General features: G+C 35.1%; 1 protein-coding gene across 1 annotated transcript in view; it reads right to left on the minus strand.

The window, feature by feature from the left end:
- Window positions 1–20,241, minus strand: part of LOC145689489 (A-type potassium channel modulatory protein KCNIP1) — a 398,897-nt gene that overhangs the window by 24,650 nt on the left and 354,006 nt on the right. Inside the window, exons 4-5 of the mRNA XM_081763662.1 lie at window positions 3,718–3,891; window positions 1,658–1,768 (exon numbers count right to left, since the gene is read on the minus strand). Of these exons, the coding sequence (XP_081619788.1) occupies window positions 1,658–1,768; window positions 3,718–3,891 (285 nt within the window). The remainder of the gene's footprint in view (window positions 1–1,657; window positions 1,769–3,717; window positions 3,892–20,241) is intronic.

A 20,241-nucleotide genomic window follows, 5' to 3' on the forward strand; every position in this document is an offset into this window, starting at 1 on the left:
TGCATACTAAAATTCATGCGAGAAAAACAAGAATTTTTGTTTAACAACTTTTAAGGAATTAGAAGGGTATGTAGCGGAAAGCGTGACAGAATTTTAAACATGATTAAAAAAAATAATTTAGTGTGTGTTTATAAAATTGAATATCGAATTGTGATTGAAGCCGATGTCTAAACGATTGAAGTAAAGAGCCCAATTTAGAAATCGTTTATTACGATAGTTGTGTAGTAGGCTTTTGGAAGTGGGCTAGAGATAGAAGTATATAAATAGTGGCATATGAAGCAGTGGCGGATCCAGGGGGGGGGCGATCGGGGTGATCTCCTCCCCAGAAGAGGAATCTTTCTTATTTTATATATATAAATAAAACCCATCCCAAAGTTTGGAGCCCTTAAAATTAGCAGTATGACAATCCACCGCCCCCCCAGACGTCGGTCCTGGATCCGCCCCTGATATGAAGGGATAGATTTACTTTATGTAGGAGTATCAGGTTATCATAATAAAAGATATATGTGAAAACGGAAACCTAATTAGAAACCAAATTGCTTGATGAAACCTAATACCGCTCGAGAAAGAAATAGAACCCACGTCGGGCATGGAAAAACTTTTGTTAACACAGAAACACGTGGCAACCAACTACACAACTATAATACTCTCCAAAGGTAACACATATGACAATTGATAGATCATGTCACGCTGAATAAAATGAGATACTTGAGGGTAAATTCGCATGGGTTGTTTTCGAGAAAATTGAGAAAATAAATTTTCATTACGCTAAAAATTGTTATTGTTGCCAATAATAATGGACTGTTTTTCATTTTTCTGAAGTATTATACATATTATGTACATACTAACAGATACGCACATTCTACTTGTAATTGCTAGTGCCAAAATGAAAATGTTGAGTAAAAAGGCCAGATTTTACTTCAGAACTGGTGGGACATATAGCCACGCGCATTCTTCTGGTAATTATTTGAACTACTTCCACAGCAAATACTAGAAAGCCTGTTGTTCACTGAGCAGTGTTAGGCACATAAGTTACATCTTGACATTAAACCAAACGTTTCCATTTTTGGCACTTAGCTCGGATTTTATTTTCAGTCTACATTTATATTACAATTACCAATCTGTATATATATATATATATATATATATATATATATATATATATATATATATATATATATATATATATATATATATATATATATATATATATATATATATATATATATTAAAGATTGACTTTCAAATTGAATGGGTGAGTTGAAAAAGGGACATATTCCAAAAACCTCAACTTTCAAACATGGGTGGAAATATGAACACATTCCAGAAATATCTTCGATTTTTCACACATACCTTCCCGTAGACTTCAGTAAAGAGGACGTAAAATTAATGAATGCCTTCCTTGTTCCTCTCAAGCGGTGTAGGTACATATAAAATGAATATAACCATCCCAGTTTAGCTTGCCTATTTTCTGGAATGTGGACCTTTTTCAACTCACTCGTTCAATTGTAACATAATGTACTTAAGTTAAATATATTGGGCCTATATAAATGGGAAAGAATTAGTTTCAAATTTTGAGTTTCATTCCCAACCTATAAATTAAAACTCAATTTGAGTATCTTTGTGTGAAATTATCTATTATCATGATAGAACAAACCTTTAGGCACGATTCGATAAACTCTTCGATAGTAATGACGCCGTCTTGATTTAAATCAAGTTTCTTGAAGACTCGATCTACTTGCTCTCTCGCTTTCCGATCTTCGTCTACCTGTAATAATAAATACAACCAACACTTAAAAAAAAATATTGATTTTTATGCATAATATTACAATATTTGCAAGATAATAAATTTAACATGGGTATTTCTTCTTACAAGATACATTCGTGAAGTACCCTTTCAGGATTTACGTAAAATTTATTCAAATGCAAAGTTCTCCGCGTGTATTGTATTGTACTGATTTTATCGGCCCATAGCGGTAATTTCCATATTTATGAGCCTTCATATATACGGAATTCAATTATAAACTACTACAACGCTTGAACACAAAATTACTTTTAGTTTCTTTAATTGTAACTGGACATGAATATGGGTATATGCTAAACAAATTGGATTAAGTACTGCTTCTTTGACACATGTTACACACCCCGGCCGCCATCTTGGATCCGCCGTATTCGGTTCATCTTTTGGTTTTTTAAATGGGAATAATAAATAAATTGTAATATATATATATATATATATATATATATATATATATATATATATATATATATATATATATATATATATATATATATATATATATATATATATATATATATATATATATAGTTTCAAAATTGGAGTATTGTTCTTCGGTTCTGTAAATTTTAAGAAAATAAAGGTCAACAGTAGGAAGCACAACAGGGACTTAGTGCATTCATGGCTTAATTAGGTGTAATAAATTAACAAATGAGTTTATCTTTACAGTGTGTAACTACGGTAGACTTCCAAACTATGTAAATTCAATACTTGAACTTGAAGTAGTAAATCCATGAAGTAATAAGGTAATAAATAAGTAAGGTAATCCGAAGTAGTAATTACAGATTGCAATAGAGGATTAAAATCAAAGATAGAACCTGTTCCTCGGACGTTGAATCCATATAAAAGAGTAATTACTCGCTATATATTACTATTTTATTCTACGGTGATAAAGGTTGAAACCGGAAATCGTTAATTGGAACCACTTCTGGATTGAATAGAGGGATGAGGGAGGAGAATTGGGAACCTGAATCAATTGCAAAAAAAAAAAAAAAAAAAAAACGCATACCGACATCTCTTACTGTTTATGCACTGTGAAAATCCTTGAGGAGACCATGGATCGATTGCATCTCGATATCTCTTGCCGTTTTTGCTTTGATACGTGTAGACAGACAGATGAACGGACGAACAAAGTCGTTCTATAAGACTTCGATACGTATGTACAGCACAGGTTGGAAGTGTAACAATTCGATGCCTTAAAAGAAATTCATGGCTTAAAAACAAAGGTTTCATCGTCGTGAACAATTATGAGATTTTATTCTATGCCAAGTCAATCCAACCAAAATTTATATTCACCTCCCGAAAATCTGTTTATTATTATACCATCATTCTTAGGCTGCGCAATTTTTAGCTCCCAGCATAAGCATACGGGCATTTACAGTTTCACTCTACGTGTATATATGTGCACACATTGTACTTTATTACTCGGTAACTACTGGCCACACCTGAACCAAATTTGATAGGCAAATAGTTCATGGCCAAGGGAATAAAAATTGCTAGTGCCCCAAAAATAGGTATACAGTTCCGTATGTTTTATATATGTAGGTCTGTATATAGCTACCTACTTTTGGGCCACTCTGTATTTGGTGGCTGGACTTGACCAGGGACAGGCTCGGCTCGCCTTATATGCGGTTCTTTATTTCTCGGCAACTATTTTTTTTTTAATCTGAACGAAATTTGGTGGGCGAGTAGCCTAAGAACTACAGATCGCAATATTTGGTGGCCGGGCTTAGCAACAGGCTCTGCTCGACAATAGAGGTTCTGTTCTACAGATTTACACGCGGAAAGCTTCTGAATTCGGTTCACTACGGCTTGTTTGTGCACAATATCAATACAAATAGTTTAATAATTGAAATAAGTATAAGATAAAGAAAACATGGTAATTATTTTCAGAAAAAAATATATAAAGAATATCTCACCTGACGAGCTTGATGGGAATGCCGCCCCATGAGCTCGTGTATTGCTAATATGATATCGCTGAGCTCGGATCGAGTAATGCATCCGTCTCCATTTATGTCGTATAATTTAAAAGTCCAACGTAACTTCTCGTATATGGAACCTCTCAGAAGCGTAGAGAGTGTCACCAATAAATCCTATAATAAAGAAAATCACAGAATTATTAGTGAAAAAGCATTTGATAAATAAGAGGAAAAGAAAAATAAAATAATACAAGTTTGACCATACAGTGTTTCCTGTTACCAAAGGAAACAACATTAAAATGTTTCAGCAATGGTGGGTGATCTTTCATACTTTCATGGCAAGTATTTCCATAAGCCAAGATTTTTATCATTAGGACTTTCTAAAGCTATGTAACAGTTTTGTGTTCTTGCATATCCTTTTTTACATGCTGACTAGGGTGTAAACATGCTGCAATATGCAACATTCGAGAGGTTATCGGAAACTTCAGGGGTCACAATTTAAAACTAATCTCAAGAATAGAGTGACGAGAAGAAATTCAAGAACAATATGAATACATATTGAATACGAAGTATGGATCCTTGACTAAGAAAAGTCTTTCTGTGAATGTATATTAGTGCTTTTCCTTGAGATTCAAACATACGAGTATGTGGCCAGGCTCGTCAACTGTGACAAATTCCTATCATATCTTCTAGGTAAGATATCGATATGGTATTCACATGAATTTTGTTCATCCATGGCCCTAGTCTGTTTTCATACCTGATTATGTGAACTGTTGATGAAGACAGAACCTTTTTGAAACTAACATCATTATTTGATGTCGACGGTCTGACCTTGAATCGATGATCTCTCTTGGAGACCGGATGTTCTGACTCCTGTTGATTCTAATCCCAAGTACTTATGGATGATTTTCAAGGATCGTCTCATTATGGTTTTCGTGAGATCACACTTTATTGGATGAATCAATAGACTATGAGATTGGTTACTGAAAGTGATTGTTCGTGTGTCTAGACATCTGTGTAATTAGCTAAGGATATATACTTTTGTTTATTAAAGATTATAAGAATACATTTATGCCTAAGGTTAGATTTTGATATATTAGTTTATGTGCTACAATAATTGTTAAAGAAAAGATACATATTCAACATCCAATATATAATATCTTTAACTCTTACAATAGTAAAAGTCTCTAGGATTTATTTAACACAGTTATAAGTATTACAAGCAATTTTTAAAATTTTGATCTACTTGTATAAAGTTCATTACAGCACGCCATTTTATACTTATAGGGCATTTCACATTCAACTATCTTCAGCGTTGAATGAAAGTATACCTCAGGAAAATGGACGAGACGGAATCGAGGAACCACTTCTCGTCTGAAAATAACAAGCTAATAAATTTGATACAGTGGTCTTTTTCAAGCTTGCATTACTAAAATGTTGGTAATTACTTGCTTTTAGTTTGAACCAATATAATATAGCCTAAATTTGAATTTTATTAAAATTTCTTTTTCCATTTTAGTGGGGAGGGACCCTTGAGCATGGGCGTCTCTGGCGGGGAGGGGGACGAGGGGAACGCATCCACCCAATATTTCGAAGTACAAATTATTCAATATTTTATTCTAATTTAATTAATTTACTAACGACAGAATAACTTATAAAAAATAATAATAATAATATTTATTTGGAATATAATATTAAGGTTGCGGAACGATTATAGAAATATCAGAGTTCTACCTTAGGGGATCCGTGAAGGTAAGCAGAAAGGTAACAAATGGAATCGAAGATAATAAACAGGTTGGGCTAGATAGTACCATTTAAATCACTTTCTTTGATGTCCCTCCAAATTTTACATGCCAGAGACGCCAGTGCCCTTGAGTCCCCTCCATGGCTACGTCCCTGATAGTTAATAAACACAGTTGTTGTATGAAGTAAGTACAGAATTGAATGACTGAAAAGATATTTAATATGTTATATTGGAAAGTACGTGCGAAGTTGTATTTGTGATGCTAACCTGTTATTATCAAGTGGTGTCAAAATAAGCAGATAATTGTAGTATTGCAGTTGTTGTGGGATTACTTGAGCATTTCTTGGACGGAATAGGAATAAAGTGAATTCTACTGAAGTTTCTTCAGTTTGTACCAAACTGTCATACGGATAAGAAGAAAATAGTAGCAGATCTCGGCCAGTTTTCCAAGATAAAAATTCATCTCTCAGAGAGCTGGAGAGAGTTCCAGTTGAATAATCCGTTAGTTGTTTTACATTTCCGGTAATTTTACTTAGCCGTGGCCTGATTATAAAAATATCTGATTTAACATTATTATTTAAAAAAATCATTTACCACCAAAATCTGAATTCATTGAATTTTGTTGATTTGTCGTCGCGGCGACTCTTTGGTTGCGGCGCCCGTGGCAATTGCCCCGGTCGCCCCGCCCACGCGACGTCCGTGCTCCACTGATTCTATGAAATGGAAAACTTAACTAAAATTACACACAAATATAATTAATTTATACTGCACGGTAGTGTTTGTAAATTTATACATATGTTTAATGTATCAGACTTATGTATGCAATTATGCACCAGGCCCCATGTAGAAAAATAAACAGCTACTTTGAATATCTCCTGAGAGTACATACCTAAATTAAACAAGTTATTACTAACAGAAATACATAATTCTACACAGAAACTTCCAACTCTGTGTTAAGGAAATCCTTTTATAACATATTAGCATTGAAAGATGCCTTCAACGTTAAAACTAAACTCCCAGAGGCAAGCCTTCACACCTTTCCAACAATGCGTGCATCCCAAGCGAAAATAGTTTCGCTTCCTGAGCAGCATAGCCCGTAAATCTGTCTAGCGAGCTGGTGAGGCTCAGACGGAAGGGACTCCGAGTGTTTCCAACCTACTATTTTGTTACCAAAAAAACCGAAATGTTGAAGTAATGACTTTATTTTATAAGAAACCGAAGGTAAAGAAAATATACGGTAGAAAACAGGGTAGGCCCAGCCTCAGAGCCTCATAGTACGCTTCGCCACTGATTGTCAGTAACAATACTGGCAACTGTTTTACTTAGAAGTATGGTATTGCTTTGCTTTATATTTTTTATAAACATATACGTAGAATATATATACATAACAATCTATATAGTACTATTCGTATCTATAACAGTAAAAATAATGCAAGAATTAGCCAGGATAGCAGTAGATACAAAGCAATGTTTAACATGAGATTTTTTCACCGGCCTGGCCGGAAATATTGCTGTTGTTTTGATTAAAGCCGGTGACCGGTACAAACTTCTTACCAGTCCCTTTAGGACCGTTTTTTCAAATTTGTATCAAGTTTGAAGCAATTTCATCTAGTTCGAAGTATAGATTTAAAAAATAACTCATTCTCTAAATTCAAAACGGTCACCTTTCACCATCTATCAACGATTAATATATTTTGTTCATCTGTTTAGATAATTTTAAAGAGATGACAGGGGCTGTATCAGGGAAAATTTGAAATCTACTTGTAGGGTATTTCATACATTTATTGGGAGTGAAAAACGACTTCTTAAAGCAATTCCCTGTAGTTGAAGCATAAGTTTAAAGAATAAATTTCATTTTCCAAATCCAAAATTGTCACGTACAGATTAATATATTTTTGTTCACCTGTTTCGATAATTTTAAAGAAGTAGAGGTTACTAACTAACTAACTCTATGGCCTATGGAACCCGGAGGTTCAATGCCGCGATCACAAAAGCTCTCCACTGACTTCTATCCTTAGCTAACTGCATCCAGTTTCTACTTTGTATTCCAATCTCTGCGAGATCCATCTTAATATTGTCCTCCCATCTGCGCCTAAGTCTTCCTAATGGTCGTTTTCCGATTGGTCTTCCAATCAAGACTGAAAGCGTTTCTACTTTCTTCCATTCTAGCTACATGTCCCGCCCACCTAAGCCTCCTAGACTTGACGACCCTAACAATGTTGGGCAAACCATATAAATTATGTAGTTCCTCGTTATGAAGTTTTCGCCATTCCATTCCCGTTCCTCTTGGGTCCGAATATTCGTCTCAGGATCTTGTTCTCGAATACTTTCAGTCTACGTTCTTCCCTCAGAGTAAGTGACCATGTTTCTGCAGCCATACAGAACAACAGGCATGATTATCGTTTTGTATATTTTAAGCTTCAAATTCCTCGACAGAATTCGCGACGACAAGAGATTTTGAACCGAATAGTAACACGAATTCCCTGCTTTTAGTCGACATTTAAATTCTTCGTGAATATGATTTTCCTCTGTCAATATTGATCCTAGATATTTGAAACTATCCATTTTATCAAAAGTATTATTTAATATTTTAACGCATCCATAATTTGCCGTATTCCGGTGCCGACGCACTTCCATGTATTTAGTTTTCTCTGCATTTACTTCTAAACCAATGTCTTTGCAAATGTTTAATAAGATCTCTACATTTCTTTCTATTGTTCTCCTATCATCCTCTATTAAATTTACATCATCAGCATATCAGCATAGCCTGGTGAATCCAATTCAACTCTAGGCCCTGGTTGCTATCTTTGATTTTCCTTATAGTGTATTCCAGAACAAAGTTGAATAATAATGGCGACAACGCATCTCCTTGTTTCAGGCCATTCTCGACGTGAAAGCTCGTGGACAAAAATTTTCTAACCCGGACTTTACTTTGGGATTGATTTAAACATATCTTAATTAATCTAGTTAGCTTTTCCGGTATTCCAAATTGTGTAAGAAAGTTGTACAATGCTTCTCTCCTAACCGAGTCGTAAGCCTTTCTAAAATCAATAAATAGTTGATGTACCGGGGTATTGTATTCCCACTTCTTTTTGAGTATTTATCGAATGGTAAATATTTGGTCGATAGTTATCGATTTTGTCTAAATCCGCACTGATAATCTCCAATAACTTCATCTGCTTAAGGAGTCAATCTTGCTAATAGAATGTTTGAGAGGATTTTATAGAGCGTTGACAGAAGAGAAATGCCTCGATAATTATTACTGTCAGTTTTGTCACCTTTCTTGTGAATTGGAACAATGATTGATTCTTTCCACTCTTGTGGCAATTCTTCCTTGTTCCAGATAAGCAGAATGAGTTTGTAAATCTTGCTCCACAATTTTTCGTCTCCAGCTAAAATTAACTCAGCCGGAATTTCGTCTAAATCCGGAGATTTATGTTTCTTTAATTTCTTTAAAAGCGGTTTCTACTTCTATTCGGTTGGGTTCTGGAATATACGGTTCTGCGGTGTGTATCTCCTTTTCTCCACGCACACTAGTTTTTGGTTGCGTGTTAAGCAAATGGTCAAAGAAATCTTTCCATCTATTTAAGATGCTATCCGTGTCAGTAAGAACTGCACCGTCAGATTTCTTTTAATATATAAGCACGAGGTTGATAGCCTTTCTTAAATTCGTTGATTCCCTTTTACATGTCCCGCATGTTTTCATTTTTACTATTATCTTCAAGTTCCTTAATTTTAGCTTTCAGAAAATCACGTTTCTTTGTTCTAAAAGTTTTGGAAGTTTCCCGCCTGATATCTGCGAAATTTTGTGTAGTCATTTCATTGGGATTTTGTAGCCAGCGTAATTTTGCCTGTTTCCTCTTCTCTGCTAGTTTTATGCATTCCTGGTCGAACCATGGTTTGTTCCTACGTATTTCCGCGTGTCCTAATTTTTCTTGTGCTGAAATTTTAATGCTATCTCTAATTTCAATCCAGGTATCCTCAACACTAGTGCACTCCGAATCTTCTAAATCCGAGAATCTATTCGAAACTTCAATCTGGTATTCCTCTCTTACCTGGCTCTCTTCTAATTTCTTTAAATTGAATCTCTCCGTTTTCAGACATTGAATATTACCTTTATTCAACGATAATCTCTCTCGTATTATCGCTGCTACCAGGTAGTGATCAGTGTCACAATCAACCCTCTAAACGACCGGACATCAATTATGCTAGATTGCCTTCTTCTACTACAATCTACTACTATCTACCACGATCTACTAAAACGTGATCAATTTGATTATGTTTTTTTTCCGTCTGGTGATGTCCAAGTGTATTTATGAACGTCGCGATGTGGGAATTTTGTACTCTTCACGATAAGGTTTTTGGATGTTGCAAAGTTCACGAGTCTAACACCGTTGTCATTACTTTCCTTATGCAGACTTTCGTTCCCTATAATCGGTTTGAAAATATTCTCTCGTTCTACCTTCGCATTGAAATCCCCTAATAGAATTTTTATATGGTATCGCCGGAGTTGGTCAAATATCCGTTCCACTTCTTCGTAAAAGCTGTCTTTTATATCATCATCCTTATCTTCAGTTGGGGCATGTACGTTTAAAAAAATAATTTCACACCACTGTCCCTTAAGAGTAATAAAAGAAAGTCTGTCAGTAACAAATTCAACCCGTTTAATTGCTGATATTATACGTTTATAAACGAAAAACCCTGTTCCTAACTGGTGATTTTTATTTCCTTCCCCGTAAAAGAACGTAAGATTTCCGAAATTCACAGCTCCATTTCCTTCCCACCTAACTTCCTGAACTCCTACTAGGTCCATCCTGTATTTCTCTAACTCACTCGTTACGGATTTTAACGCGCCTGCCCTATAAAGACTTCTAATATTCCATGTTCCAAATCTCATGTCCTTTTTTTTTTTTTTTTTTGCTGAGGTCGTGCCAAGTTATCAGTCCTTGTCCGAGGCTTTTGTGAATATTTCTGAACAAGTGCTTTTTATATGGGATGAGGTTGTTAGCCTTACCCAAGCCCCGAAGCTGGAGGACCACTCCTAGTCGGCTGTCCGCGACTGCTTAGGGGTCTATTCAGTATATAGTAGAGGTTACTAGTAAATACAATAAAATGATTAATCCCAATTTCAGTTTCTCGTTTATAGCACAATGTATCTGTTAAGCTTATTAGTGAATGTACTAAGGATATGCAGAGTACAGATGCAAATGCACTTTTGTTCACGATAGTACATTTCCTTCCCATGGATGGGTCCGAACAAATATACTTTACACTTAGACCTATATCATAGGGAATTTTGAGAGGATGCCGGTCTTTTTACTTCCCAGAGTTCGCAAACCTACATGAGATGTGTTGGTACTATTTACTGGTTGTGAAACAGATTGTTTATGTTTATAAACCTGCGTTGCTATAAATACTTCACCGACAAACTGTGAGAGGTGATTCCTCACATCAAAATAAGTCAAAAAGTTCCTATGGACCTGTGGGGAAAAGTGCATAGTTTCAGAGCTAGGGCAGTCCAAAATCGCGAAAAAGCCAAATTTTAAGAGGCCCTATTTCGAATTCGAGATATCGTGGAGTGGTGGTCCTTATCTGCGTAAAAGAAGTCACACATACACAATTCAAATATGTATATTTCTTTAATGTTCAATGGGTGTGCAGAGTATTTTCTGAGGGGGAAATTCCCAGATATGCCATTAAGCGAATTTTGCGATATGCTCTGACTTTATGATTGTTCCAAAGTAGAAAACGATGAGCCTTGAAAGCAGTGTACACAGAATCCTTTGACGCGATGTCGGAAATATTAAGGAAAGTCAGCAGCACAGTCTCTCGTACTCGGGAAAATGCGTGGTGCGATATTTTCTTTCACACTTATAAGTGAAGGAAACGTGAAAACTACCGTGACGAAACACATATCATCACACGTTATTTCGAACAAAAAGAAACATGGAGCTGCCTGTTCCTAACACTTCCGCCTTCCCTCCGAAGCATTGGATGTAAATTGTTGTCAAGGTTTACCTCCTGCCTACTGTTGAACCTTCTTGAAATCAGAGTATTGAAAACATATCTGAGAATTACACCCTGTAGGGAATACCCTCTACATCTTTTGACAATTGATGAAATATGCACTTTTAGATTGTGTATGCGTGGCTTTCTTTACGCTGATAAGAATTTTCCACAGTTTCCGGATTTCGAAATAGGCCCTATAGAAATTTAGCTTTTTCACGATTTTGGACAGCCCTAGCTCTGAACCTATGCACTTTTCGCCATAGGTCCATATGAACTTTTTCTCTTCTTTTGATGTGAGGAATCAACTCTTATAGTTTGTCGGTATAGTTCATTAACACCCTATATATATACAGGGCACAAAATTTCCGGTCGCCAGGTCGCTAGAAATTTACAGCTGTCGACCAGTGTTTAGTAGGAATTGTTTATGCTTAAACTCACAGGGCTGCGCAGTTTCTGTTTCGCACGAAAATAATAGTCTCTGAGTGAGAGAAAACATGGAATGTGAAGTCTTCATGACGTAGTAATTCGCTCCCTTTTTTCCCAACCTCGATCGAAATGATTTGCCTCCTGGCACGTCAACGCAAGAGATCGTTTCCCCCGTGGTTTGAAGCTTTTTAAGAACTTGCAACCAGATTTATACAGTAAAAAAATGGACCTGTCTTAGCAGAGTGAGCAGAATATAAACTTTTGTTTTCTACATTGACATCGAATCAGACACTTAAAAAGATTTACAGTGAAAACTTCATTACGAGATTCGCAAATTTGATTCCAATTGTCATATTTTGTGCAGTTTTACTTGTGGGTATTGCTTCATGTGAGAGAGGCTTCAGCAGTCTCAACAGTAAGACTTCCTACAGGAATTCACTGAAGACTGACACACTGGATGATTTGCTGACGATTTCCATCAATGGCTCTTCACTTAAGGACTTTATCCGAAAACTGCAATCGACAACTGGTACTTCAGTGCAGAGAGAAAACGTTACACAAACGTGAAGTCTTAAAGCAAGGTAACATTATGTATATGAATTGTCCAATTCAAATTGGTTATCCTGAATCGGTCTGGTTTTGAAATTTTATGCCCTGATGCAATCTCTTTCTTTGTCAAACCAAAGGCCGGAAGGGGGGGGACCTCTCATGATTTGTACGTGACAGATACTGGCGACCATCATTTTTGGATTGGCGAGTGCGTCTAAGTTTGAAATTTTGCGCCTTGTATATATATATATACAGGGTGTTTCAAAACAACACTGACAACATTTGGGAGGTGATTCCTGGCACCAAGATAAGACAAAAATTATAGACCAACCTGGGTGCATAAATGCTTCCTTTCGGAGTTATAGGCTGCTAAAAATATGAAAAATTGAACTTTAAAGGTCCATAGCTCCAAAACTATATGACCTACTGTAGTCGGGTCAAGATTTCACTTAAGAACTAATATGTATGTTATCCAAAAATACATGTTTCCGAATCCTAAGGTACTCAAGCAACAATTTTTACAGGGAGAGTTTCGCTACGGACATTTAATTTGAAGTACTCACCACCTATCTTTATAAGAAATGTTGCGGAAGTATCACAGGATTCTGAAACTTGGATAATTGGATAGGGCACATACTAGTTCCTGAGTGAAATCTTGATTCGACTACGGTAGGTCCCATAGTTTTGGAGCTATAGGCCTTTAAAATACATTTTTTCATGTTTTCGGCAGCGTATAATCTTGGTGTTAGGAATCACCTCCCAAACGTTGTCGGTGTTGTTTTGAAACACCCTGTATAAAATAATATCAAAAATCTTCCGTTCTTCATGTGTATATTATTATACTATTGATTAAAATGTATATCTGGAACTCAAGGTAGGGGTAAAAGGGACAGGTTTACAATTATTATAGTAAGAAGTCAATGTCTCGGAATCTCTTGAGGTCAGAGACTTAAAATTTGATATTTAGACTTCTCATTTAAAATAATGACACACCGTTCAAGTGTTTTTAATATTTCACCTAGATTGGAAGAAAATTGTATGAGTAGTAAAAAGGGACGGGATTACAGTAATAATAATAATAATAATAATAATAATAATAATAATAATAATAATAATAATAATAATAAATATATTATTATTATTATTATTATTATTATTATTATTATTATTATTATTATTATTATTATTATTATTATTATTATTATTATAAGATGTCTATATTATATTAAGAGGACCATATCTCGGAATTCCTTAATGTTAGAGACATAAAATTTGATATTTAGACTTCTTATTTAAATTAATTTAACACACGTTTTAGCGCTTCTGGATATTGTCCTAGGAGGAAAGAAAATATGTCAGAAGAAAGAGAGGTGGGGTTACAATTATTACAATAGGATGTCCATATCTGGGAATCCTTTAAGGTTGCACCAGCCCATTTTTCCCTCTGAACCTCCTCATTCTCGACCATCTTACAGCGTCGTTTGCATCTCACCGATCGACATTTTCAAGTGAAAAAAGTATTTAGACGGGTGCATTTCTAGTTGTTATTAGTTAAAATTGTTCTGTGATCTCCGACGTAGAAATATCATTCAAAATGGGGTACGCGAGGCGACACAGATATGCCCATACATCACCATACTGAGCCGGCACTCTATAAGTCATATGCAATAGACAGATAACGCGTTCAAATTCTTATGGAGAAGAATACCTACTAAACAAAACAATGGTTATTACAATTTTCCAAAATATTTTTCTCCGTATTAAAAACAAATAATGAAATGTCATGATACATACAATATATAAATTTATATATACGGTAGCTGAAATATAAGGCATGGATTATTATTATTATAAAGACACGATAATATATAGGCATATACATGAGTTAGCATGTACACACTAGGTTAGATAATGTATAAATATTAGATTTGTTGTCAACTAGTAGATGTATTAATTTTTTTACAAAGCAATTCTAATAATTTTTCTCTCTTTTCAGGTGCAGGTCAACGATGGTAACACAAGTTTTACCGTAGACGTTCCAGACAGTAAATATCCAGACGATAATTACTAGTTGTAATTAATAGGTGAGGTTAGTTTAGGTGAAGATGTTAACCTATAAGAATTAGGTTAACTTAGTTTCAAGTCGTATAGGATTACTTTTTAAGTTATAAATTAATAAGCTCTTTTCCTACTGTTAATAGTATCCTTTGTAACTAGCTTTCATATTTTACTTGAAGCAGAATTATGCAATGCAGTAAAATTACTACAGTGGACTTTACAATGTCAATACATTTCCTTATTAGCACGTCGAACCGTCACACTTTACCGATAATAGGTTGCACAACACCAAGTAATTAATTAGCATAATTCCTATTAAGCAACAAACAGATGAAAGTTTACTATAAATGGATATAAAACATGTAATGCAGGTGAGTATCTCGAAAACCTGATGTATTACAAGGATAGAGATATAAATTTGATGTTTGGACTTTTTAAAAAAATAATTAAACACGTGTTTAAGAGATTTTAGATGTTTGACCTACGTCTAATAGAATGGAAGATAAAGGGCTGGAGGTGCTTCCGTAAGATGCACATAGGATACGTTCAAATTTTGTGCTACATTTCGAGTTTTTACGAATTCTATATAAATTATACAGAAGGAAGAGCACAAAATATTGCCCACAGTAACGGGTGGGGACATTTGCTAGTATAAATGCAAAATTAAACTGTAGTGTGAATAAATAAAATCGTGATAAGGTTATTTTTATGTTAACATTATTTTCTATTATTTTTTATTCTATTAACTATTTCGTTCATTTATACATTTAAAACCATATCTCCATTTATCTATTTCAATATATCATACTGTATACTCGCAAATAATTCCTACTGGAACAGCAACAGTGACAGGACTAGCTGGAACTGCCCCAGGGAAACTGAAAATTATAGTAGATTTTTGTTCTGATAAAACAGATAAATGAATAAAAGTACAGTCGATATATTACACAGACACACACATACACAAAGAAAGAAGAAGAAGAAGAAAAAAATGCTTAATAATATTCATTCATTTTCGGTGCCAGCAGAGGATATCCCAACTTTCATGGTACTTTCTCCATACGTGGTTTATTTTTTGTTCGTCTGTTTGTTATTTAGCAATAAAATACGTATGTCAATAATCCATTTCTTATTTTATTTCTATTAGAGGCAAACACACTCAGTAGCTGAATTCATTTCATCATTACTTCTAACAAAATTCAAATTTTATGTGGGTGTAGCTAGAATAGTTAACAATTTTCCTTCAATGGGTGTGCGGTAAAGGTATTATTACACTGTTTGTTGTAACACACTGTATGACGTAAGTTGCAGCTTTTATAGCCGTGTCAGAGTGTGCTCTTCATGTTCCCTGTTATGATTTTTCTTCTGACTGCACCACCGCGCTAAGCCTTCTATTTTCCCCATTGATGACTTTATTGATTCAGTTCAGGGAGGTTGTATATGATCCAAGAGAGACCAGAATGAGAAAGGAAGAAAAATATATGACTACATCGCCTTCACCTTTATGGAAAGCTTAGGAAAGATTTATGAAAGTTGACGAACATAAACCGTCTGCGGAAAATTTTTCTATTCATATATTTGTTAGCTCTTGCTTCGGGTAGAGATAGGACTAAATTTTTTAAAACCTTGCTAAAAAATATGCTTCTATATTATTAAAAGAGGGGAAATTAATACAGGCAACGAACAAAATCTATGTGATTTCTACTCATACAATAGATTTCAATAAATTGCACAGCAATGAAAACAGTCTTAGGAACTTGCGTCACGTTATGATGGTAATTTGGAAAGGTAGGTAAAATATTTATTGAGAGCTAGTTGGAAGTGATACACATTTGTACATACATAGATTTATAGCAATACGCTCCAATGAAAATTTCAATTTCAATGTACAATCTTATGGCAGTCATTTATGGAAGAAAAGGTAACATAAACTATCACAGTATCAACTCAACTCCATATTTAAAACTTACCTAATAGAAACATGGACATATAAAATTCAACGGAAAGCGAAGAGACTAAAGAATTTCGAAATATAGGTATGGATAAAAATTGAAATATTAGTTAAGTGGGACGGAAATTTAATGCGAAGCTGCTGAAAAAAATAAAATAAAAACAAACGAACAATATTGGATGTATTTTTTAAAAAATACTGTTTAACAAGAATTACACTGTTTTAATTTGACTGAGTAATCTTATGAAAGATACGATAGAAGCAATTTATTGTTGTCAGTGACAATGTTGCGAGTAGTTATACTACACAGTTACAATTCCTGTGCATTTGTATGTACACAGATACTTATCAATTTAATGGAATTACCTGGAGTTAGAAACACGTCTGATGTCTGGATTGGCAATAGTCAGGCGGCGACTGCAACATCAGGATGTTAGTGGTTGTGTGTTAGGGCAAATTTCGTACTACATAAGGAGTAGTAAAACGGCAGTGTGCAATGAAGTGAGCAAAGTGTAAAATTGGCGACTCTCATTTCCAAAGAAGGCAAATCATTAGCGCTCGGTTATATGGTGCGAGCGTGACGAACGTGACCATAGTGTGTTGCGTGTATCGCGACGGATAATGTCCAACGTGATGATGGCCAGAAAACTCACTGCAAAACCACATTGATGAAGAAGGACAATGGTAAGAAGAAATCCCTCAGTTACAGGTTTCGCCGAGCATTAAAGCGTTTGTCGGAATCGTCGTGCGATTGCGGTGCAATTGACGAAGGAATTCAAAAAGCACCTCTCACATGTTCACCTTATTTCAAACCACGGACCGTGTTTATGTGTACGAATACCGAAAGGAGCATATGATCCGCAGTATCTCCGTGATGCTGTGAGCCGCAATATCCTGGTTCTCAGTGTATCCTGTTAACAACACAATATTGATCTTGTTATTTGCTCGTTTTTCAGGTGTTTTCATTAAGTAGATCAGTATATGTATCTAGAAATACTTTATATATAGGCCTATATATATATACATACCTTATTATCGTTTTGTGTATTTATTCTTTATACATTTGTTCGGAGTTCCGAACTTCTCTTCCAATCATCCGGATTTCAGGGTCTTTTCAATATTTCTACCTATCGCGACTTACGATTTTTGTAATCGATTTGACCTTACGGCCTTCCCTTTTCGAATTCGTTTCATTATCACTGTTTTCTCTTTTGACTTTTCTACATTTACATCATTGATATTAACGAACTTACATTCAACAATCGCTTCAGGCCCTGCACCATCGAAGGAAAGAGTTCAATCCTTCAGAAAAGCAAAGTTTATTTTTAATTCATTCTTGGGATTGAAAATATCTGACGATGACAAACAATCATTCTATTGCAAGATGCAGTGGGGTCAAAGTTGTTGCGAAATAATTTATTAATGGTGGATGCAGAATTTTCACCTACATCATTGATTTGCAATTTACTTGTGTCCCAGGCCGCGCAAATTGACGAGACAGCTCTCAGCGTTGTTCTGGTATTTCAGACAAAAGTGTGATCCTACATAAAGCATTCGTAAACACATATACACTTGCCCTATATAGCATTTTCAGAGACCTACAAACAGTGATGAAGATTTTCCGGAAAATTTTGAAACGGAAAATTTTCCGATTCATAAAAACATACTCCAATTATTCCTACTCGTTGTATAGCCGTGATGTGAGGTGGAAAATTTTCTTCTATACTTTTCCGGAAAATTTTCCGTTCTTAACAAATATCAGTGATCAAGTAACAATTCCTCGGTATTCATAAGTTGATTAAATTCATGTATAGAAATGTTAAAAATTGAAAGATTGTTTAAAGAATCTGAAAATTTTCATGGCTCAGACAATTTTCATTACTATCTAGGAACAAGTGAAACAATTATTCATGAATCGAAGAATTGTCTGTCCTGTACAGTGATGAAAATTTTCCGAAAAATTTTGAAACGGAAAATTTTCCAATTCATAAAAACATACTCCACTTATTCCTACATCGTTGTTTAGCCGTGATGTTAGGTGGAAAATTTTCTTCTATATTTTTCCGGAAAATTTCCCGTTCTTAAATATCAGTGATCAAGTAACTATTCCTCAGTATTCATAAAATTGATTGAAATAATGTATAGAATGTTAAAAAGTGAAAGATTGTTTAAAGAATCTGAAAAATTTCATGGCTCAGACAATTTTCAGTACTATCTCGGAACAAGTGAAACAATGTTTCATAAATCGAAATATTTTATCTTGTATGGAAAAATTGAAGAACTTTTTATGAGTCGGAAAATTTTCATCATTTTGAAGCAAAAAGTAAAACAACTTTTTGTGAATCAGAAAGTTTTATTGCTCTGTAGAAACAAATGTAAGGAATTTTCATGAATCAGAAAATTTTCATCTCGATGTAGAAACAAGTGATAACACTTTTCATAATCCGGACAGTTTTGGATATTATGTATAGTGCTGTTAGGTGGAAAATTTTCTACTATATTTAACTGCACATTGAGATATACAATTCCTATAGAGGAAAATTAGACAGCAACAAGTTATAATTTTCGCGGTCCCAAGGTCCGCGGTACCAAGCTCAACTCTGCGCAAGAACATGAAACATGACTTTACATGAATTACACCCATATCGACTGAAATTTGTTCAAGAATTATCTGACAATATTTCAAACCGAAAGAAGGAGACATATGACGCAATTCTTTAGGTGTTTGACATTGTCCCGAAACGTGCAAAAAAGATTTTCAGCGATGAATGTGCCATATAACGAAGCTCCCGAACAAAATATGTTGTATCATAGTTAAAGGAAAACCTTCATTTTTATGAGGAGATTGGGAACAGCCCCCACGTCATGATAAGGACTGGCGTGGACAGCAAACAAATTTACGGCTCATATTCTTTTTGATGTACGTGTTAACCAACATCGATATCTTGATATGCTAAGAAACTTATTCATTCTCCTTTTGGAAAAGCTAGGGATCAAGGGGACACATTGGTTTCAGCAATACGAAGCGCCTCCTCATTTTGCCACTTCGTTTCAAGAATATTTCAATGAGGTATTTCCAAGATACTGGATTGGCCACGGATCACCTTTATTGCCCACTCCACTTGGCTGTTCACCTCGTAGCCCGGATTTAACGATTTGTGACAATTCGCTCTGGGGATTCATTAAGAATATTGTTGCAGTATAACGTTGTGCTACGATTGATGAATTAAAAGAAGACTTGCTTTCAGACAAGTTATTCCTTCAATGCTGAGAAGAATGTTCCACAGAACCTGTGACGTATTATTTTGTGTTCGAAGCAAGATAGAGCCTATACTGATGTGTACCACATGTAGACATTAAAACAACAGATATTCAATGTACATAAAACTCAACGAAGAGTGTGCACATCTATAGTCACAATTAAAGTTTCTATAGTTTGAATATTTAGTACTTTAAGGGGATGACGGGACTTTGTGCTTTCTCTGCTACCCTGCTATATACAGTAGTTTATCATTTCATGTAAATAACGAATAAGTCCTAGGCTAGTCGAGAAAGCGTTACCCTTTGAAGCGAACGCGGCCAAAGTGGCTATTCAGTAATTTTACTTTCATCAGATGTGTAAATCATACTGTGAGCCAGTCAGGGTTTCCAGGTCTTTTTGCCAGGTCCAGGTGTGTAATAGCAGAGTTCCAATACTCTGCACAAACCATCTTCCAAGCAGCTGTTTCTTGAAAAATTCCTTTGCCTGGCAACACGTCTTTCCTTTTTTCCCTTCCTTTTGAAATCT

This window comes from Thermobia domestica, chromosome 1, assembly GCF_964235325.1.
Source record: "Thermobia domestica chromosome 1, izTheDome1.hap1.1, whole genome shotgun sequence".
Classification (NCBI taxonomy): Eukaryota; Metazoa; Arthropoda; class Insecta; order Zygentoma; family Lepismatidae; genus Thermobia; species Thermobia domestica.